Here is a 21,990-nt window from a genome sequence, read left to right on the forward strand (position 1 = left end):
GATAAAGAAAGAAGTTAGAACTCTTTCTTTTGGCAATTCAACTGATTTTCCGCCTTCCTCTTTTTACAATTACGACAGTGTTTATTCTTTTGCAATAGTTTATTTAATAAGGATCTGAAACGCTCAAGATCTTTTTTTTTAAGCAAAGTAGTGCTAAATGGAAAAAATATATCCTTTTTGATTAAAACAAGATTTCACTACCAATAAACTGTAGGGGTTTTGAGATATGATTGTAATAGCACCGACGTGCTGAGGGGGAGGGGGCTGAAGGAGGCAATGGCCCAGGCATCTAGCCGATGGGGATATCCATTTGCCCAATAACGACATAAGATCTGAATTTACAACTATTATTTTTATTATGCAATTAACTTTGTTAACAGAAAAATATGTTTAAACAAGAAAATATTTTATGAAAAATGTATTATAATCTTCAAACAAATTTAAGAGTGAAGTTTCGGATTATCAAAATTTAAATATTCTTTACAATTAAGAAAAAGAAATATATTGTCAAAAATAATAAACTTTTTACTGCTTTCGCTCATTCTAGTCTATGTTGTGGCGGCCAATTTTCCTGTGTGGGAACGCTAATTTTCCAAATTTTTTACGTACATATTTTTTTTTAAAAAAAAAGTCCTAGAAAAATTTCTTTGTTTTTAGCTACATTTGGTTAAAATGCTATTAAATACTTATAACCCATTTAAAGGAAAGCTTTTTCCATTTGTTTTAAGTTTATAACATAATGTAATGCTACATAAAAATAAAAAAAAAGAAATGTTACTAATCATTTAACTTATACGTTTTAATCATCTTTAAAAGCATTTAAAAAAATTTCAACATAATGAAAATCATAAAAAAAAAATTACAGTAAATAAAAATATTATAAGGAATAAAAATATTGCAAAATTGGCGTGGGAAATTTCTTCTTCTTCGATAAACCATTGGGGGTTCACCGTTTCCTCGCGTATCCCCTTACCTATATCCCTGATTCCAGTGAATACACTACTCTTTTCAGGGGCATCTCCGTTCGCCTGGTTGTTCCAAATGGTTTTATTACGAAATTTAAGCAAATTAATATACGGAACAAATTACGGAAAATAAAGTATAAAATATATAGATTTAATTAGAATTGAAAAAGGAATTTTTTTTTTTTACCTGATTTGAATATTCTATTTTCATTTTTATCAAAACATTTACTCAAAAATGAAGAGAAATTCGTTAGTTTTTACAAACATATGACAAACATCACCCTCACTTCAACAATGCGGAAATGATTTTGTATTTAGCAACTGTTCACATACTATTTTTGGTTATATTTGATACAACTTATCTTTTGTTTGTTATACCATAGGGGCTTTTCTTTTGTTTGGCAATCTGTTATATTTTTGAAGCAATCTGTTGTATTTTTAGAGCTTATGTTTGATGAATATCAGTCAGGACTAGGACTGTGCTAATGGGATGGTGAACTGGGCGGTTGAGATTTATCACCAAAAAACAATTTCATTCATAAATTCATTCAAATTAATTCAATTTTAAAATTGGAACAACTTGCAATATTTTTTTTAAAAATTTGAATATTATTACAATATAATTTAACTATGGTATTAAGAGTCAGTTTTTTTATTAAAAAAAATCGGGTACGTCGGGTAAAATTGTAAACTTGCATTTTTGCTCATAAATTCATTCAATTTTAAAATTGGAACAACTTGTAATATTTTTTTTTTAAATCTGAATATTATTACAATATAATTTAACTATGGTATTAAGAGTCAGTTTCTTTATTAAAAAAAAATCGGGTACGTCGGGTAAAATTGTAAACTTGACATTTTTGCTCTTAAATTTTCATAAAATCTTAATTATGCTTTTCAGTGTTAGTTTTCACATTTTACATTTATAATTGTAATCTGTACGATTTGTTTCTTCAAACTTTCTACGTGTTTAGAAGAAAGAAATTTTAAAACGCAGCTTATATGTTTTGTTTAAATTGGGGACCGTTAAAATCCTAGCCTCTGCCCTAAATGTAAAACCAAAATTGAGTTAAGAATATTGGCAGTGGTTAATGAAGAATACTTGATGGAGATAATATTTATTTAGAAGAAAACCATGAAATGCCAATTTTTTTTAACGTAAATTTTCGAAATTGTAACGTATGCTTAATTTATTTTCTCACTTCTTTACTAATAGTACCACTAGACACACACTCTAAACTCACTGCTTATACATTATGGTTGTTAAAATAACGATAGCTTGTGTTTACTTTTTTTTTTTTGTTGTTGAAGTTATACTTCTTATGCGACTTCCAACAAGGTTGCGTTAAACGTTTAACGCTACATTTTTATTGGCCGGGAAATAACGTGGTAGGATCCAGTTTTCCTTCATTCATTTCCATATTGTTTTGGTTCACACTAGCATAAAAATAACAAAAGTCATAAAAGCTATAAATATTTTTTTAGTTTGTTTTGATACACATATAATTTAATAGGGTAGTATTTTTTATTTTCAAATTTAGTGGATAACAATTGTAAAAAATGAGTGAAAACAATCCCACGGACAATGCGACGGATTTAAGGTTATGTCAAGGTACGTCTCTTGTGAATATCAATTGATTGTTAGGTTTTCTCTTCTGAAATTACATTATGACGCATTCACATACATTATTAATACAAATACATTTTCCAGGGCGAGACGATGAGGCAACCACAAGCACTTCCACTGGTTCAAGAGGTCCACGAGGGAAAAATGCACAATATTACCGTGATTACAGAGCACGGAAGCGAGCGGAGCAGGAAAAAGAGTCGTTGAATAGAACTAGTGATCCTTCTACGACTGCTGATTCCTCTACAATTAACGTCGGAGGTTGCGAAGTTTAACTTCTTCCGCGCGGAGGGACTTCACGCGCTATTTTTTTTCAATATAAATTTTGATCACAAACTGCTAAGTGGAGTATTATGAATCGATTTTTTTAGAAACTTATACGTATTCTATAAGAAAAATTATGTGATTGCAATGTTTTTTTTTACAAGAATTAAGGGTGGTTATTACGAAACTTTTACCTCACAATTTTAATTTTAAATACTATTAGAAAAATTTTGAAATACCAGTATCAATCAAACAATTTTTGATGTCTTTAAACTCATTTTTCTCGTTAAGTTTGTGAGACGTATTTTTTTTTATTTGTCTTGATTAAATATTATTTTCCGAATCCGAAAACATAAATTTTTTTTCTTAATTTTTGGACAAGAAAACTAAACGTATACGATCCGATCGGATCGTATACGTTTAGGATACGTTTTAGATCGGATCGTATACCTCGAGGTGGCTCAGCTGATAGAGCTTCGAATAGCAGCGATGGCTGTTCAATACGAATTTTGCACCCGGGTTGCACCGACCACAGTGCTGACGCAAAATAACCTCAGTGGTAGACTGATCATGGGTTAGAGTCCTCTTGCAGTCAGTTGTTGTTGTTCATTTACGTCGCACTAGAGCTGCACAATGGGCTATTGGCGACGGTCTGGGAAACATCCATGAGGATGATCCGAAGACATGCCATCGCAATTTTGATCCTCTGCAGAAGGGATCCTCTTGCAGTCAGACTAACGTGGCAGGGTTTCGTGGTTTTCCTTTCCATGTAGCGTAAATGCTGATTAGTTCCCTAAAATATTCCCCCACAAAGACAAAATTTCTCCCAATACTTGATACTGGAGTTCTCTTGTCTTATGGATTTGGGTTCAAAGTTACAAGGCTACGGCGTTGAACATTGGCAGTCGTAAACTCAAAATTGGGTCGGCTGTTCAACGACGGTTATACAATTAAACACCCACCCACACACACACATATATATATATATAAAGGACTCCACATATACATAAAAATTCGTAAGATACAGATTTGACATTATTGTGACTATTTTCAAATTCTGAGGCATCAAAAATTATTAAGTAAGACTTTTATATATTTTAAAATCTGCTAGTTTAATAATTTTGTATTTTAGTATTTTTCAAATTAAATATATCTTGTATTATTTTTTGAATAAATTAACAAAAATTAGTACTTTTGTTCGAAATTATGGTGTTGAGAATATACTGAATATTAACCCCTTATGTAAATATTTTTAGAATGTTAATAAAACATATATTCAGGAATACAAATAAATGCTTCAGACTGAAAAAAAAAAAAACCTTATTGAAGTCTGAAGATTATCTAGCAAAACAAAATAATAACCTCAAACTAATCTTATTTTGATTTTTAAGAAAAATTGACATTAAATGAAGAGCAATTACACTGCCCTGAAAAAAAAGTAAGAAAATAAGAATATTGTCACAGTTTTTGTTGATTCTTACGCACAATGAACTCTTAAAATCCGAATATGATCCCAGCTACTCACTGTTTACCAGGAACAAACCTCTTCTAAGTTTATCACTTTGCGATAATTTTCGATTCAGCAGAAGGAAAAATAATTTATACCCGACTTCGATCAAGGAACAAGAGGGTTAAAAAATTCTAAAAATTGAACAGCTCTATTAAGGAGGGAGATTCTGAGGGATTTTCCACCTTAAATTTTTTCTTTCAAATTTTTTAATGACAGAGCCCTCTTTTTCGCCCTTGAACAAACTGAAATTACCAATGTATCAAATATATTTAGCTGCATTTTTGTTGACTAAAAGTGGATAAGTAAAAGAGGTCAGGAAGTCCTCACACAGTGAATCCTTTCAACTTATCAGGACAGCTGCGAGAGAATTTCTTCTAAAAGGATGAAAATCAGTGAATCATGAGCAATTGTAGAGCAGATAGGCAGACTTTTTCTTTCTAAAATTGTAAAATAAAATAATTAAAAACAATCGTACTTTCTAGTTTCTTTTTTGCAAATTTTTAAACTTATTTTTCTTCCAAACAACAAAAATATTCATTAACACTTGTGACTAAAATCGAAACTCCCGCAAGAAAGTTTGGTAGAATTTTAGCACGAAGACTTTTAATCAAAACTATTGTTAAGTATTCTTATTATTTTGGAAAGGAAAAAGGAGACTAAAAACTTGAAAATCAAGAGGGGAAAAAATTTAAAAATTTGCAAAAAAAATTGGAATTTTATACACCAAATGAAGGGGAAAATCCATCCAAACTCTTCATTTTTCTTATTACGTTGTTGTATCATGAAAAATTAAATTTTGCGTGAAGTTTCTTTTAATAAAGGAGTTTCTTAATCACATGTGCTGGTTTTCGTGATCTTCGTCTTCTTGAAGTGCATGTACCCGATTATCCTCAAAGAAAAAGTCAATTCAGATATTTATTAACCGCTTTCCTGATTATTCCGAGTAAACTCTGGTATACAACAACGGCGTAGCAGAATTTGTCAGTACTTTTTTTAATCAGTTGGAAACAAATAAATAAATAAAATAATAATCTGATGCGATTGGAAGTTTTGTTGTTGGAATGTGGGACTACGCACATGTTTTGTGGTGATTGCATATACGATAGTTGCTGATTTTACATAGGGGGAGAAGAAAAAGAGTTAAGAAAGAATGGCGTATCACTTCACAGACGTTTGGAAAGTATTACTTTGTGTTGTTCTTTGTTTTAAAAAGTATCATACTAAGACTAATATTTAAGTTTTTTTCTTTAGCACTAGATAACTCGGGATAGTAAATTAAAATGTTTTTTCCACATAAAAAAAAATTAAATTTTCAACTTACAATTTTTATCCTTGTATTAAGGGATCACAGTACCCAAAAAATGACAAAAATACCAAAATTTTTTTTTATTGCTTATAATGAAACTTCAAAGTATCTCAAATGTACAGAAAGAAATTCATCTCTCTATCTACATTTTAAAAAAAGTTATGAATGATTTTAAATTGTTTTTATACAGAAACTTGCTCAGCAGTCTGACTTGGAAGTGCTTTTTCGCATAGATGATAATTTTGTGTCTTAATCTTAATTAAATCCCTAAGGAATTTTTGCTATTTAAGATAAAGCTTTGAAGTAAACTTTTTTATCTTGAGTATAATACACTTATTTAAACTGTGCATGGAATAAGCATTTTATGAGGTATTACAATTTTTACGGCATGTTATATATACCTAACAGGAATTTTTACACTTTTTTACAAAAGAATCTATAAAAAATATTCTAATAGATATATACACAAATGAATGCGCAAAATTGTTAAGATAAATATTGCAAGCACTATGAAAAAAACTTTTTTGGAAAATATGTTAAAATAAAAAAGCCTTAGGGATTTGAAAATTTATAATTTTTTAAACTTTTTTTAAAATTTAAAAAAAATTAAACAGCTTAATCATTTTTTGAAGATAAATTATTGATTATAACTTAAATGAGCATGTAAAGCATCCTCAAAATGAATGATTATACCTTTATTTTAAAAAATTGTTGCAAAGGTACTGTGACCCCTTAATTAATGAAATAATAAAAAAATATAACAATTTTTTAAATTTTATTCCAACAAAAATTGGTACGGGAAGTGGTTAAGATATTCTCGGGCACTACCAAAAAACTTGTTTGACGATGATTTTATTTTTCAACAAGATTTAGCTTCCCCATATATATATCAAAATCAACTAAAATCTGGCTGCAGCAATGCATAATTACAGTGTCACCGAGGCCAAATTCACCAGATCTTATCCAAAGTGAAAATTTATAGTAAAGAAAAACCTGCAAGACGTTGATCCTACAAACTAAGATGTGCTAGTGCAAAACATTAAGTCTACTTGGACTAATGTAAATAAAAAAGAATGTGAAACACATGTTGATTATATGCAAGGTTGTCTAGATAAGCAGTGATCAAAGCTAAAGGCGATGCTACAAAATATCAGGTAACTTTCTTGATCTGTTTATTGAATTTTCAAGTTAATAGTAAATTATTCTAATATTTTGAACCACACAAAATTTTATTCTAATAATTTGATTTTTATTACAAATAAATTGTGTAGATAATTTATGTTCGATTTTGATTTTTTTTTAATGTTAAAACAAACTGTGAAATATGTAGACTTAACTCGTTAAATGTTTAAGTTAGTAAAAAACAAATAAAGTAAGAGAGTTTTTAATGTCGAATTTTTCAATTATTCTAATATTTTGAATCAGAGCTGTAGGATTTTTTTAAGAATTAGATTTATATTCTCAAACTGGTAGTTTTATGGAACTACAAATCTTGACAATATAAGCTATTTAGATCTGATAGAGAGAAATTCTTGATACTTTTAAAGTGTATTTAACTTAATAGCAAAACTAAAAAATAAAATGCAGCACGATAATGTTGTACAGATTTATTTATAACAAAAATTATTCATACAGGATTAAAGACTTTATTTCTGCACACGCAGCACATAAAGGAATAAAATTATTTAATACCCTTCACCGTGGATGTACAATTCAAAATGCAGACGTTTCTTAATATAAAGCAAAATAAATAACACTTGACAATATACAAATGCACTAAAAAGTATTAATGGTACAACAAATAATCAAAAATACTGATGGATGATTTCTTAAAATGGCACAACTGATGAAATAATTTTAAGAACAGTACAACAAAATTGAAAAGAAAAATAATGAAAATAAAATTTATTTAAGTAATAATGATATTATACGAAATGAATTATGAAATAATTTTATTTGATTTCAATTTATGTTAAACATGAAAAATTTCCTGGACTTTTTAAAAATATTACAAAAAATTGTTGTGAGTAAACAAGGTTTAAGGATTTTTACAAAAAATATGGGTATCAGCAATTTAGAGCAAGTAAGCAGGTTGTGGACATTAATACAAAAAAGATACGCACATTTACTTGTTTGGCATTCACTGTGACGTGAGGAAATATTTTTGGAAGGAAAAAAAAACAAAAACAAACTAATTATCCCAAGATACATTTATTTCAAATACCGAAAGTTTAAAAAAAAATTTTGACATTTAATTTGTTTAATATCATTTCATTAGATCACAATGTAGGAAATTTGAAACAAATAAATTCACCTCTAAAGCATTTTTTTCTAAACATTAATGTCCAAAAGGTATCCATTCATACTAAATTAAAGAGGCTCAACAAATTTGAATACTAATTTTTTCCTTACCGTGTATCCCTTTTCGGGATAGAAATAACTCAGTAGTTTTTTCATAAGGTGGGACTGTAAGTGGTCTGTTGCAGCACATAGCCACTTTACTAGACTCTGACACCGCTTTTATAACTACGGCTGCAAACAGATGAAATTAATACAGATAATAAGAACGTTAATGGGCGCCCAATAGGTTCGTTATTGTATAAAACTTTGAAATACAAGAATAGAAATAAATGAAAAATTATCTAACAATGATTTGCTTTCTAATAATTAAATATCAGAATTTTTTTCTATACAGGAAGTTTTATCTTCACAAAACAGAAGAATTGCATTGAAAAATGAAGATATTCAGCAGCAAAATTACAATTTATAGATTTGAAGTTGTCTATTAGATTATACAGTAATCTAAAAATTTTTACAAATTTTTATGATTTTAAATACTAGATTATTAAATTAGACAACAAGTAAAAGCTAAACTTCAAATACTTACAAAATATGACTTGTGGTAGTCATTTTTAGAGACATCAAACTCTAGTTAAAACAAACATAGCCAAATAAATCTCATAAATAGACATTTTTAATTCAATTTCGATTGAACAATTAGGCAAACTAAAATACATATATAGTAAGTTTATTACTTGAATATAAACAGCAAAATATATATTTGTTCAAAATAAAACTATTTTTTACATTAAGAGTAAATTATTAACTCATTAAGCTAATTAATTTAAAAATGCAGTCGGTTCAAAATTATTATATTGAGAAACCTAATTCATCCAATTATCACATCATTAGTAATTTATACATTGCTGATTTCAATATCTTGATAATAAATACTTAAATTTCAGCTGATTTTATTAGACGTAAATACAATAAATGAAAATACTATAAATTTTGGCCGTTCTGCAGTAAACATAATCAAAAACGTGCAAATATTTTAGGCATTAATTAAAAATTACCAGACAAACTTAACAGACATTCCAAACCAAAATTTCAAAGTCGTTGACAAAAACACAAAATAAATCAAAATAATTACTATATTTTAAGAATCAAATTAAATCAATCATATGTAAATAGAGAAAAAAAAAAGAGAATCAAGAAATTGTCAAAAAATAACAATTGTTGAGTTGAATATAGAATTTAATGGCACAGAAGCCAGAATTGGTTAAACTGTACCACAGGTTAACATCATTAATCTGGATAAGCTTATCAAACAGTGAATAAATCTAAACAACGTGAATAAGGTGCTTTTTATTCACGCTGTTTTAGCTTTATTCATATGCAGCACAAAGTGTATCTCGTCTTCCATTGTGATCAAATAGTGTTTTAAAGAAAACTTCATGGGGAAAAAAAGAAGAAATGATAATTGGTATACATTAGGATAATGGTACCTGTGTTTACCTAAAAAGAGCAAATCCCTTTTAAGGGACAACAAAAGAAGATATTTTCAAGAACAGATGGTAAGAGAAAAAGGGAAGACATTATATGAGTTTTAAGATTTCATACTATCTACTCAAGACAGTGCTTTAAAAAGGGAGCAAAAATAGTAATATAGAGTATTTTATGAGAGTGTTTACTATGATCTGCGAAGAGATATGAATTGAAAATACTACAGCACTCAACTAATGATCACAGAAAATTATCACACAAGAAAGACATATCAAAGCAATATTGATAATTGAGTTAGTAGTACATATGTAAGGATATGAAAGAATACATATGAGAGCATTATTATTTACATGCTACTATGACCAAAAAAATATATATAGCAAAAATCAATGAAATTTGCTTTAAAAAATAAATAATTGTAGTGTACATCTAGTCATGAATTTCATGTTTTTAAAACTATTATTTTTTATTTGCAAAAGAACTCCTACAAAATTTACAAGAAGTTAACATGCTTGTGATATAACATACAAGATAATACTATTTTGTACAAAAATTTATAAATTCTGTGTTAAAAACAATATCACACTGCTTGCAGTCAAACTTAATAATTATTATTGGTCCCGAAAATAAATAAAAAAAAATGCGAAACAAATCACAAATGCAATGTATGTACTTTGTATAACTTTTGGTGCGATTTCACTACATAAATAAGTATTCACAAGTACCATTTTCAGAACAGACAATTTTATACATATATTTACAAAATACAAATGGTGAAGTACCACATGTTCATAAATATTTCATTTAAAGTGGAGGAAATAAAAACTGTCAATGAAGATTATAAAATATCATCATTAAACATCATTAAGTGTAAAACAATTGTGGCTGTATCACTTAGTAAGACCATCAACAATAATCAAGTACTACTCCATTCATTTCAAAAGTGTGCGATGACCAGCATCAGATTGGAACACTTTGTACTTCAGCAATCAAAGTTTTCCACAATAAGTGTAAGTAAAGAAGAGATCAATTTAACTCAACAAAATATTTCTTTATTGCCGTCATCTTTCTTATTCTTTGACTTATCATTCGTCAGCTTCAGGTGATGCAAAATACTGCTCTCAGGTTTGTATTTGGGTGAAACAGTGCCAGCAGTAGGTGAAGTAGTCTGTACTAGTGCTGGACTGCTACCACCTCTCACATGCACTGGAGTGGTCAAAGTTGAGGAAGGACTGCTGGCAGCACTGTGCGATCTTTTTGGAGCATGTTTCCCTTCCGCAACATTTAAAGTAGGGTTACCTTGTGCAAGTGAACCAAGTGCAAGTTTCATAGGTAACACTTGCTGTGGGCCACCTTGTACTGGAACTATATTTGCACCATTAGCAGAAAAAGTATTGGCCAGTTTTAAGGGTAACTGTTGTTTAATAGGTTGAACAGCAACAGATTGTCGCTTTTGCATGTTTGTAGCACTGTTAGATAAATGCAAAGGCACCACTTTGTTGCTGGATGTGTTGACACATACATTAAGAGAGGGTCTGTTTTTAGAGTCTATTCGATGAGATGGAGCTGCAGAGCTAGACCCAGATGACACATACGGTATTTGCTCTTCTGACCGATCTTGACCCAGGTCGTAAGAGACTGTTCGTCGGTGAGTAAAGTCAGCTGAAGTTGGATGCACATTTTCAGACATTACAATACAGTTATGGCCTTCCTCTTTGGCATCGGTATCACGAACTGAACAGGCGTTAAGATTCACAACATTATGGGAAGGGCTCAATATGATCCCTTGCTTTTGTAGTGCATCTAATTTGCGATATAAAAGTTCCCTCTGATGGGTTACATCTGTCTGTTCTGTTTTGAGTTGTTCCTGAAAATAAACATGAAATTTAAATTTTTTAAAAATGAAATAGAGTACATGAATGTAATTTGTAACTCTTTTTTATTCCAACTTTCATGAGCCATTAATTTTTTTTGTAAGTCCATTAATAATAACTGGCTAGGTTATTTTAAAAAATGTCTTTTAATTTTTTATTAAGAAAATATTTTTTGATTTTAATAATGAAAAATATTAAAATAAACTATGAGTGTAAATGCTCTCAGAAAAAACGATGAATACATAAATGCTTAAAATAATAATCACATTACTAAATAAATTAATGAAAAAGAAAAGTTTTTAAAAAATGAAATAAAAATTGACCCAAAAGAACCATTGAAATTTAATAAATTGTTGTTCTGTATACCTGTAGTTTTTCCAACTCTTCTTTCTTATTCTTCATTTCAGATTCAAAATGTAATTTTTCTTGCTGCCAAGCTGCTCGATCATGATTCAGCTGCTTTTGCAAATTTCGCAATTCTTCCAGTTGATGTTCTGGTCTATACAGATTTCTCTTGTCGCGAACTTCCTTCTCTTTAGATAACTTGGACATTTTGTAATCCGATTCAGCCAATTGCACTTTAGCACTGGAAAAGAAATTGTAATCAATAAGGACCCATTCTTACTCAAATAAAACAAGAATCTAAATTCAAGATTTTTTGAACCTTACTTACCTTTCATATGATGATGATAAATGTGAAACAGAACACTGAAAAAAAGAGAGAAAAGAAATTCAATCAGACAAGACTTGTATCTACAATTCATTGTCAAGTATCTATGCAATTCATTTAATAATTTTCCTCTGCACTGTGATGACTGTTTGATTTAGCAAAAGTCTCATTCATGGTGATTAGTTTTATATTCTAAATATACAATATATTCTTCTTTTTATTAAGAATTAACAAATATTCTTCTCTTTATTAAGAATGCATAGAAATAAAAAAGCTCTATTATTGTCCTTTAATGATATGCAAATATGTTACATACTAAAAATGCTACTGAATGTTAATTACAAACATACATTCAGGAAGAAGATAAGTCTTTCTTTAGTTTTTTCTCAACATAACACTTTTGAGGTCAAATTAGGTAAGATAAAAAGTATGATGACAAAATTAGATCATGTGAAAGGTGGATAAACAAACCCTAGATTTTTGGTTTAAACCAGGTGTCGCTTTGGTTAATTTAAAATAAAAGGTTAAATAACATGTTAAGCCCAAAACCAAAAGTAATTAAATTATTAAACAGTATTTCATGGAAATCTTTCTACCTATTGATTAATATTTTGAATAAAGAATTTGAAAATATTTACTTTTGTTCATAGATTTGTGATCATGATTAGGGTTGCAAGTTTGTCGCGGGAAAAAAAAGACATAAATTCGCGGGTGATTCGCGCAAAAGTTTTACAAATTCGCGAAATTTTCGCGGATAACATATCCACTGATATTTACACCGAAAATCAATTTAAAAATAATAAAAAACATAACAAAGTTACAAATTTTTTATTTTTAAGCAATATTAATGCCGTTACTTAAATGTACAGAATTTTGATACAAAATATTATACATGGTTAAGTTATTCTCGCTAATGTTTCTCCTTTCATCACTCAATAGATTTTTGTATTTTGAAAAAGATCGTTCGGCATCCACGCTATTAGTTGGTACTGACAAACATCTAATTGCCACTTTAGACAGTTTTGGATAGCGTTCCATCTTCGATTTCCCAAACTGAGTTAATTGTCTACTTTCAACGTGTAGTTCATTAACTGTCGCTTTGTAAGCATTAAATTCGTTCTTCAACTCTTCTTCATCCTCAAACATGGGGATAGAGTTAAAAATAAAACAACTATCATCTTCTTGGAAAACATCTAAGTATTTGAATTGACTAGGATCAAAAGCTTTGCATGCTTTAAAAAAGCTTGATGCTGGTTGACGAAATCATGCCTTTCTGTACCTATTGAAATAATCAGTGTAAATATATGTACTTTCTCACTATTATATGTACCTACTCACTCCTGTGAAAGAGTCAATTTTTCTTCTTTTGTTTTCCTTTATCTTTTATATTCTAGTTGACTGTTAGGAAAGGGAGGCACTGGTGTCAATCAGTCAACAAAAAGATAAGAAGACCACCCTTTTTGTGACCACCAATCTTCAATCAACTTTTCATTCAGTCCTACTAATTCCAGCAATGAAATTCAATCCCCCAAATAATTTGTTAATTACAAATGTCTTGTGGTTGCCCCCCCCCTTTACATGGTGAGTGCTATAAGATAGGGGCTCATACAGTGAGAGGACTGTCCCTCTGGTCAATGGAGGGGGAGATAAGAATTGATAGATTTATGAAGAATTAGAATGTAGAAAATCTTATCTTTCAGTTAGTTCACGATATTCAATTTTAATACAAAAGCGAGGAACTTGTATAGAGCCTAACCCAATTCTAATAACATTTTGCTAGATACCTTTGTGAATGCTTTGAAAAAATATAATCAATTTTTAAACTTCAGAAAAATAATAACTACAAATATATTTTTATTGATAAGATAAAACAGAAAAAAATAACTTCAAATTGTGAATAATTTTCATCTAAATCGCGCGAATTGAATAACTTTCCTTCAAATCGCGTAATTTTAAAAAATTCGCGAATTTTTGAAAAAACTTGAAATTTCGTGGAAACAGTCGCGAAAATTCGCGCCGCGACAAACTTGCAACCCTAATCATGATAAAAAAAAGTATAATAACAAATGATCGTGAATTCGCTTGATTATTACTTTACAACTCCACTACATGCAAATAAACATTTAATAACAAAAAATTTTAGAAGTTGAGTAGGTAAAATTCAGCTTACCTCCATGATTGTTAGTATATATGAAAATGCTGTATTTCAGCATTGTTTACATGAATGTAATTATTTAGCAGTAAATAAGATGAAATACAGTACAGAACCCGTTATCCGGAAATCAGAAAACCGGAAGACCAAAAAACCGGAACGAAATTCGATAAATTTTCCCGCCATTTTTTTTTTAAAAAATGTGTTTTTCCTCATAAGATTTCAGGATTTTTTGTTCTTTTTTGAAAGATGTTTACCCTACCATCATTTTGGAAATAATCATTAGAGTATTACTTCATTGTTTTTTCTTCTTTTTAAGATTATTTCCCAAAATTTTTTTTTGTTTAGTTGGGTTTAACAATAAAAAAAAAAAAAAAAATGGCTTTTTGTAGCGATTCAGAAAACCGGAAAAATCAGTTATCCGGAATAGCGATGGTCCCGATCGTTCCGGATAATCGGTTCCCTACTGTATTAATATCAACTAATTGTTTTAAAATCAACTTGCAGAAACCAAATTCTACTTAAACATTTAAAAATTTCAAATTTATGTTTATTTGAAGTAATACAAATTCTAATTTTCTAAATGTTAAGTTTTATGACAACAAAACACAATTTCTAAAATTGTTTTTGAAAATACAAAAACTGACAATGTCATTCAAAGAGCTTTTTCATTAGCTCGTGCCATTTAAGAAACTCATATTTTTATATGCCAATATAAAAAAAAATTCTTCAAGAATAACACAGTTCAGATATAAAATACATCGAAAAATACTACAGAAATAGTTTTGAGTACTTCAAAAGAAAGTTTAAAATTTCCAGATCTTTCAAACAGTATATAAAAAAACCGAAAATTAAAGTGTTATAATTTTGAAGAACTTCAAATAAAAATCTCCAGATCTTTTAGACAGTATATGATACAAATTCACAATTTTTTTTTTCCTTCTTAAATATTATATTTAGAATTCTGATTATAACTTTTAAATTTAAAATTGCACTCACTGTGTAAATTTTTTTCCCCATATTTGCTATTTTTATTTTAGTTTTTTCTTTGAAAAAAAACTATCTTATAAAAGATATTAGAAAAAATTATTCAAACTAAAGCATTATCGTTTTCAAGTTGTTCCATAAATGACTAAAACAGAGACATCTTATAAAAAAAAATGAAAATAATAATTAATAAAAGNTTAAATTTAAAATTGCACTCACGGTGTAAAATTTTTTCCCCATATTTGCTGTTTTTATTTTAGTTTTTTCTTTGAAAAAAAAATATCTTATAAAAGATATTAGAAAAAATTATTCAAACTAAAGCATTATCGTTTTCAAGTTGTTCCATAAATGACTAAAACAGAGACATCTTATAAAAAAAAATGAAAATAATAATTAATAAAAGTTAAACAAACATTATCTTCCACGCTAATTACGACAGAATCAGCTATCTTTTTAATTACATTCTAGGCCATTTAAAAGTTATTACTTACAATTATAGTGTTTAAATGGTGAGCCAATTCAACTATTTGCATTAGTTGTTCTTTTCCTTGAGTCATGAGTAAAGGAGTAGCAGTAAGGTGAGCAATTTCAGTGGTGATTTCTCTGAAAGAAGGCATATCAGGAGGTTGTTGAAAGCTGGGAGATAATAGCTTTCTACTATGTTGCTTTTCCTAAAATAAAAAAAATTCTTATTGAGAAAAAATTATAATAACAACTACAAGACATACACAATTGAATACCATGCTTTAGCCATTAATATGCAAAACTGTGTAGAAGTCATAAACACTCAAATGTTAGAGTCATAAACAGTAAAGTAAGACAGAATATAATTATTAATTAAATGAAAAATTAAATTATTTAATCGATCATTTAGCCTTGTAAATGATTTAAAAAGTTTATCATGGTTAACACATATTGAATAATAATACTTTTTCACCAGTAAGAGTACAATACCTAATTCATTGAGAAATTGTTTTAACAAAAAAATTCTCTTTTAAATATTAGCCATTTCAACAAAAAATAACCTTATGAAAAATAAAACATACATTTCATTGCTTTAAAACATTGTTAGGTAAACTAATAAAGTCTAAAATAAAAATTTCTACTACATTTAAAAATTATAATCAAGAAAAATTAGTGTCACAGTTGATGGTCGATATAACGACTTCTATAGTTCAAACAAAAACGGGGGGTACAATGTGAGATTGTTATATCATAAATAAAATTACAGCAAATATTTACTTATATTTCATAAATACTGGACTTGGCAATAAACATGCTACACTTTAAACAGAATTATGTAACTCACTAATATGCAGTTTTTTTTTACCTCAATAAAGCAAAAGTATTGTTTAATATAGTACATTAAAGGTAAAAAATACATCTAAATGTTTCAAATTAAATCTTTTAAATACTGTGCATAAATTTGAACCAGTCAGAGTTTTTTTCGGATTTTGAAACTTCGCTTCACGAGTATGATGCTATGAAATTAAAACAGTTTGTTCTTCCTTTAGAATTACATCACGATTTTTAATTATTGTAAACAAAATGCTTTTAGAGACCTTGAATAATTCAGCGATTTGTGTTATTGCTCTAAGCATATAGCAGTATACCGGTTAGGAATAGCTATTTTTCGCTAAATAACATACATTCAGAAAACTGAGCAAAACTAAAATCAAATAGAATGCAAATAATGCAACGTGTTTACTTTTTATTACTAATTAAATATTTGGTATTATGTAGATAAATTTATTTTACTTAAAAATGCTACTAAAAAAAGTAAATCAAGAGCAATATATCTTAGCTATTTAGATTACATATCACTTAGCATATTTAGATTAATTTACTTACAGGACTGCTGCAAACAGATGGTACTCTCCCAGTAATAGACAGAGAGGTTTGTAAGCCAAAGTTCTAGAAAAAATAAGCACAAACAATCAAAATTATAACTATACATAACAACATTGAATAGCAGTTTGAGGGCTATGTTTATACTATAAAAAAAAAACATTTAAACGAAAAATTAAAGTAAAAAAATTAATAAATACAACTATAAGGTACAATAATTAACACAGTTAAAAGTTTACAGCTGCAGTGGAACCTTAGTTACAAAACACAATTAGGATCAAATCTACTTAAAAATAATAGATTTAGAATAACAGGAATGAAAAAAGTTTTAAATAATTGAAATTGTATCTTAAATTTTGTAATCCAAAGAAAGAAATATACTTAAATTATATTTTCTCACAATATAAAAAAAAAAAAAAAATCAAGGAAAGGCATTACAGTAATTCACAAATAGAGAAGAGTCTAAATTATACAATGCAAATAGGAAAAAGCCTACTTTTAAGATTATCCCCTAATCTGGCATTTTTACTTACTGGGTTCACAGATGCATATATGGCCGAAAAAATCCTTTTATTATTTCTGTAACACTGATTACGCTGTCACTTTTACAATAAATTTATTATATAAATAAATTCTGTAAATAAATTATATAATTAGTTATATACTATACTTAATTATTGTAATTATACCAGGTGGGAAGTAAATTATTCTGGAGTACAAATATTTTTCCTTATTGTGTCTTAACTTTTATCTATCTCACTGTTGTTACAACTAATTTAATTATAATTAATTGTATGATTATAATACTTAAGTTTCATAATCAATTGCTATAATTATACCAGGTGAGAAGTAAACCTTAAATACTAGTGAACCCTTACAAATTAATAGGAAATAGACTCAGGTATAAATAGGTTTTATATGAAAGAAGTATAATAATTTATTTGAGGATGCATAATAATTTTTAAAAACATAGTTCCTTATCATTTTGAACATGTAAAGGAGTAAAGTTTCAAAGCATAATAATTCATTTCTAATATTTACTTGAAGTGCACTCTCCAGAGATTCACCCATACTTCCAGTGTCTGGTTTAGGCTTTGAAGGCAAAATAGACAACTCACTATGCTCCTTCAAATGAAGAAGTTTTCTTTTGAACATCGGAACTGAAAAAAAAAATAAACAAATAAAAATCTAAGTTTGATAATTTTTCCCACCCATTTTTCTATTAATATTCTACACTTTGAAATTATCATTTAATAGATTAATATTTTAGATTGTAGAGAAATAATTAAATATTTAGTTACAATACTGACAAATTTAAATAATTAATTAAACAATTAGAGGATTCCTCACTATGCAACTGCCTAGAGCAGCATCACTAAAAAAAACAAACAGGCAAGACAATAAAAAATTCTAATGACATAATTCTGACTTTGAAGCAATAATACCATAAGTTATAAAAATCAGGATAATGTTACAATTTTGTAAAGTATTACTTGAGAGGTATCTGCTCAAATTCAATTATTAATTATGATTTTAATAAATATGGAAGACTAAATCTGTGTATACATTTAATAACTTACTATTTAGCTGAAATTAATAACATGTACATACATGTGCATTGTGGAAAACCACAAAATAAAAGCATACAATACCTTTAATGGGAATGACTTGTTCTTTTGTAGGATTGTCAAACCCACCAAACGTTTCAGCACGTTTTGGCAACAGTGGAGAAACGTAAGTTTCACTCTGGCGCTCACCAGCACTGCTAACACTGCGACTTAAATTAGTACCAGAAGTATACAGGTTACTAGCAAGTCTTGATGCTATGCAAGGAGAAAATAATAAAAAATTTTATTTTTCTAATTCAAACATGGAAAGGACAAAAAAAAAATCTTACAATTGGAATGCAAATTTAGGTCTTTCAAAATCTATATAAAAACATAGATTAGAAGATTTGTAGATGCCGGGTTATAGCAAAGATTTCATGCAGATTTTGGAAGACTTAAATGTTACATTTCACATATAACTTTTTTCAAGCTATTACATTTTTGAGAAACACTAATATTTGCATAATATTAATGCTTTAAAAAAAATTACATATTTAACTTTATTTGAATCTTTTTTGTGATGGGCAATACTGTACAATTTTATCAAAAATAATAACAAAATTATAAAAAATTTGATTGTCTTTAATTGTTGATACTTATTCATGATTATATTGTGATTATTATGAAACAGACATAATTTTGATCTTCATGAACTTTTAAAAAAAAACAATTATCACAACTTAATTAAGATAATTATTAATATTTATTTAAATGTAATTTATTTTTAATATATTACAAATAAAAAAAAATTTATGACTACACAAAAAATCATTATAAAACAGAAATAGTTTTAGACCTCCAGAAACAAGGTTATTATTAATCAAAGAAAAATATAAATACCACTGGTGATTGCAGAGGAAATAAGCTCTTTTGTGTCCATTCCAGGGGTGTTTTCCATTAAAGGAGAATATTTAATCTGGAAATTATAGTTTATGGTTAATTACGTATGTTCAAAATTTTTTTATTACAACGTTCAAAATAAGTATATTAAATAATATCTATTTAAAAACTTACACTTTCAAACTGCTCAGATTCAATTCCAACCATTTCCTGCATAAAAAAAATAATTTTACTTTAATAATATTACTAAAACTGTTAACCATTTCCTAAGTAATTACGCAACTAAGTATTTTATGCACGTATTATCACAGGTGCAAACTGTCAACAATAAGAAGTATAATAACACAGAAATACATAAGTGGTGTTATCAAAATTCAAATTGGTGCAACTTTAAGGTGAACATACTACTTAATTTTATATAGGTACAAAATATTATGCATGGTTATTATTAGTAAAAAAGTAACACTTAAGCTAAGATGCCAAATTAAAAAAAATATAGAAGCTTAACAACATATAAAGATCAGGAAGAGAATGTGCTTGGATTTTTGGGTAAACAAAAAGACATAGTTAAAGAGATTTATGACAATAATACATCATAAATAGAAGAAGAAAAAACAGAAATAATATAAAAAGTTACTAGAAATTCCTGTATTGATTGATTAAAAGAGTAATATTTTCTCTGTTGCTTGACTGTTTTCAAAGTAAAATAAATTTTGCAACTTTATAGTAAAGTATTTTGAAATACTAAAATAAATTTAAATGATTAACCAGAAACATGATAACTACAAAAGTTAAATCTAATAACTAAGAAAAATAATGCTGTTAATTAAATTACTAATTTACAAGAAAGGTACATCTGAATAAATAAAAAAAAAATCATAAAATTGAATGTCTACATTCATTTTATTTCATGGGATCTCATTTCTCTTAATTTAAACCGTTTGTCCAGTTCACTCTGCTGAAGTGATGCCAATAAATGGTGCACCACACAACCAAGTGTGCACATTGCATATTATATTTTACTTTTGTATTTAGAGAATGAAAATATAACACTCCTAAATATAACATGCAGAAGAAACTAGTTTTGACTTACAAAACATACATTTGGAGGTATTAATCCAAAATAAGTAAATGTATTTGTCTATAGGTAAATGAATTATTAGCCAGTGGTAGTTTGAAGCAGATATGGGCAATTACCAAATGATATGATGCTGATGTCAACTAGGGTTTTGTTTAGAAGAAATTTGGGTCCGTTAACGGACCCTTCACAAAATAATTTATCTTTTAATCAGACCCTTCACAAATTTGTTTATTTTCATTATCGTTTTGTTAATCGAATAGACCACTCCAGGGGGGGGGAGGAAGAAAGATGGTTTGAGACAAACTGAGTTTCCCTAAGTTTTAATTACAAATGTAGTACTCTAAGAAAATATTTCTACTTTTACAAACATCGTGTGTGCATTCTTATTAATATCAAATCATATATATATTTTTTGTAAATAAATGATTGATCAATTTATTCATAAAATTAATTAATATAATATTATGTAAATAAAAATTAATTTTTGGTAATTTTTTAAATAAAGCATTATAAATTTAAGAATTGTTTAAGTTTACTTAATGCGTAACACATTAAAAGTGATACATCACTAAGTTGTGTTATTTAATATATGTCAATTGAAATTATTAAAAATGTGAGTGATTTTATTTCCATTATTCGTCCAAAATGAATATTCTGTGTTGAGCAGTATAGGCTAGATACCAAATATTTGTATGTTGCATCAATTTAGTAGCAGCAATTTTTGAGCAGAATCTTGTATCTATTTACAATTTAAAAACTTCTTGAAAAGGTTTTTAGCAATTTTTGCAATAACAAGTCACTATTTTCACAAAAGGAGGACCCTGGTTGAAAGAATGAGACTTAACACTTATTTTATATTCACAAATTATGAATAGTTTTTTCACAATTTTACAAAAACAGGACCTTTTACAAAATGTCTGGAGGACCCCTGCCAACTAATTACTGCATTCGTACAAGCATGGCATATCTTTTATACCAGCTAAATAGGACTCTTGTAACAAAAAGGCAAAAAATAAAAATATTTTGGTAAGTTTTTAAAAATTATATTGATTTACGTAACTTGAAAAAGCCGTCATAAATTCTAAACCACAAAACACATATTCATTAATCAATACCATTTCTGTTTAAGAAAATAAAGAAAATTTAATAAATAAAATAAGTTTTGCAAATGAATTATTATTGAATAATGATTTTAGACTACACTTAGAGAAATGGGAAATTTAGCACTTATTTTAAATATCCTGAAAATATCAGTGCTGCCTTAAAAGATAATATTTCAGTTTATTAAGAACATTACCAATAAATCCACATAAACCTGCATTCTATCATCACACATATGAGCCAATTGCAAATCTTTTTCATGCAAAAGACCTGAAAAAGCAAAATATATTTCAAAATATGATTTAAATATTAATAAATATTATAGAAAAAAAATTCTTTAAAGAATGAAATTGATAGAATTAATATATCTTA

The 21,990-nt window shown here is 28.0% G+C and overlaps 1 protein-coding gene across 14 annotated transcripts in view; it reads right to left on the minus strand.

The window, feature by feature from the left end:
• Positions 1-7,263: 7,263 nt before the first annotated feature.
• LOC107454046 (rho guanine nucleotide exchange factor 18) overlaps positions 7,264-21,990 on the minus strand; it is a 254,780-nt gene continuing 240,053 nt past the window's right edge. For all 14 annotated transcript variants that reach the window (XM_043048253.2, XM_043048256.2, XM_043048255.2 and 11 more), the window contains 10 exons: positions 21,815-21,888; positions 19,611-19,646; positions 19,437-19,512; positions 18,642-18,812; positions 18,031-18,149; positions 16,993-17,055; positions 15,633-15,812; positions 12,006-12,040; positions 11,699-11,918; positions 7,264-11,325 (listed from right to left, as the gene is read on the minus strand). In XM_043048253.2, coding sequence (XP_042904187.1) covers positions 10,495-11,325; positions 11,699-11,918; positions 12,006-12,040; positions 15,633-15,812; positions 16,993-17,055; positions 18,031-18,149; positions 18,642-18,812; positions 19,437-19,512; positions 19,611-19,646; positions 21,815-21,888 — 1,805 coding nt within the window. In that variant the 3' untranslated portion in view covers positions 7,264-10,494. The remainder of the gene's footprint in view (positions 11,326-11,698; positions 11,919-12,005; positions 12,041-15,632; positions 15,813-16,992; positions 17,056-18,030; positions 18,150-18,641; positions 18,813-19,436; positions 19,513-19,610; positions 19,647-21,814; positions 21,889-21,990) is intronic.

This window comes from Parasteatoda tepidariorum, chromosome 5 (assembly GCF_043381705.1).
Source record: "Parasteatoda tepidariorum isolate YZ-2023 chromosome 5, CAS_Ptep_4.0, whole genome shotgun sequence".
In the NCBI taxonomy this organism is placed as follows: Eukaryota; Metazoa; Arthropoda; class Arachnida; order Araneae; family Theridiidae; genus Parasteatoda; species Parasteatoda tepidariorum.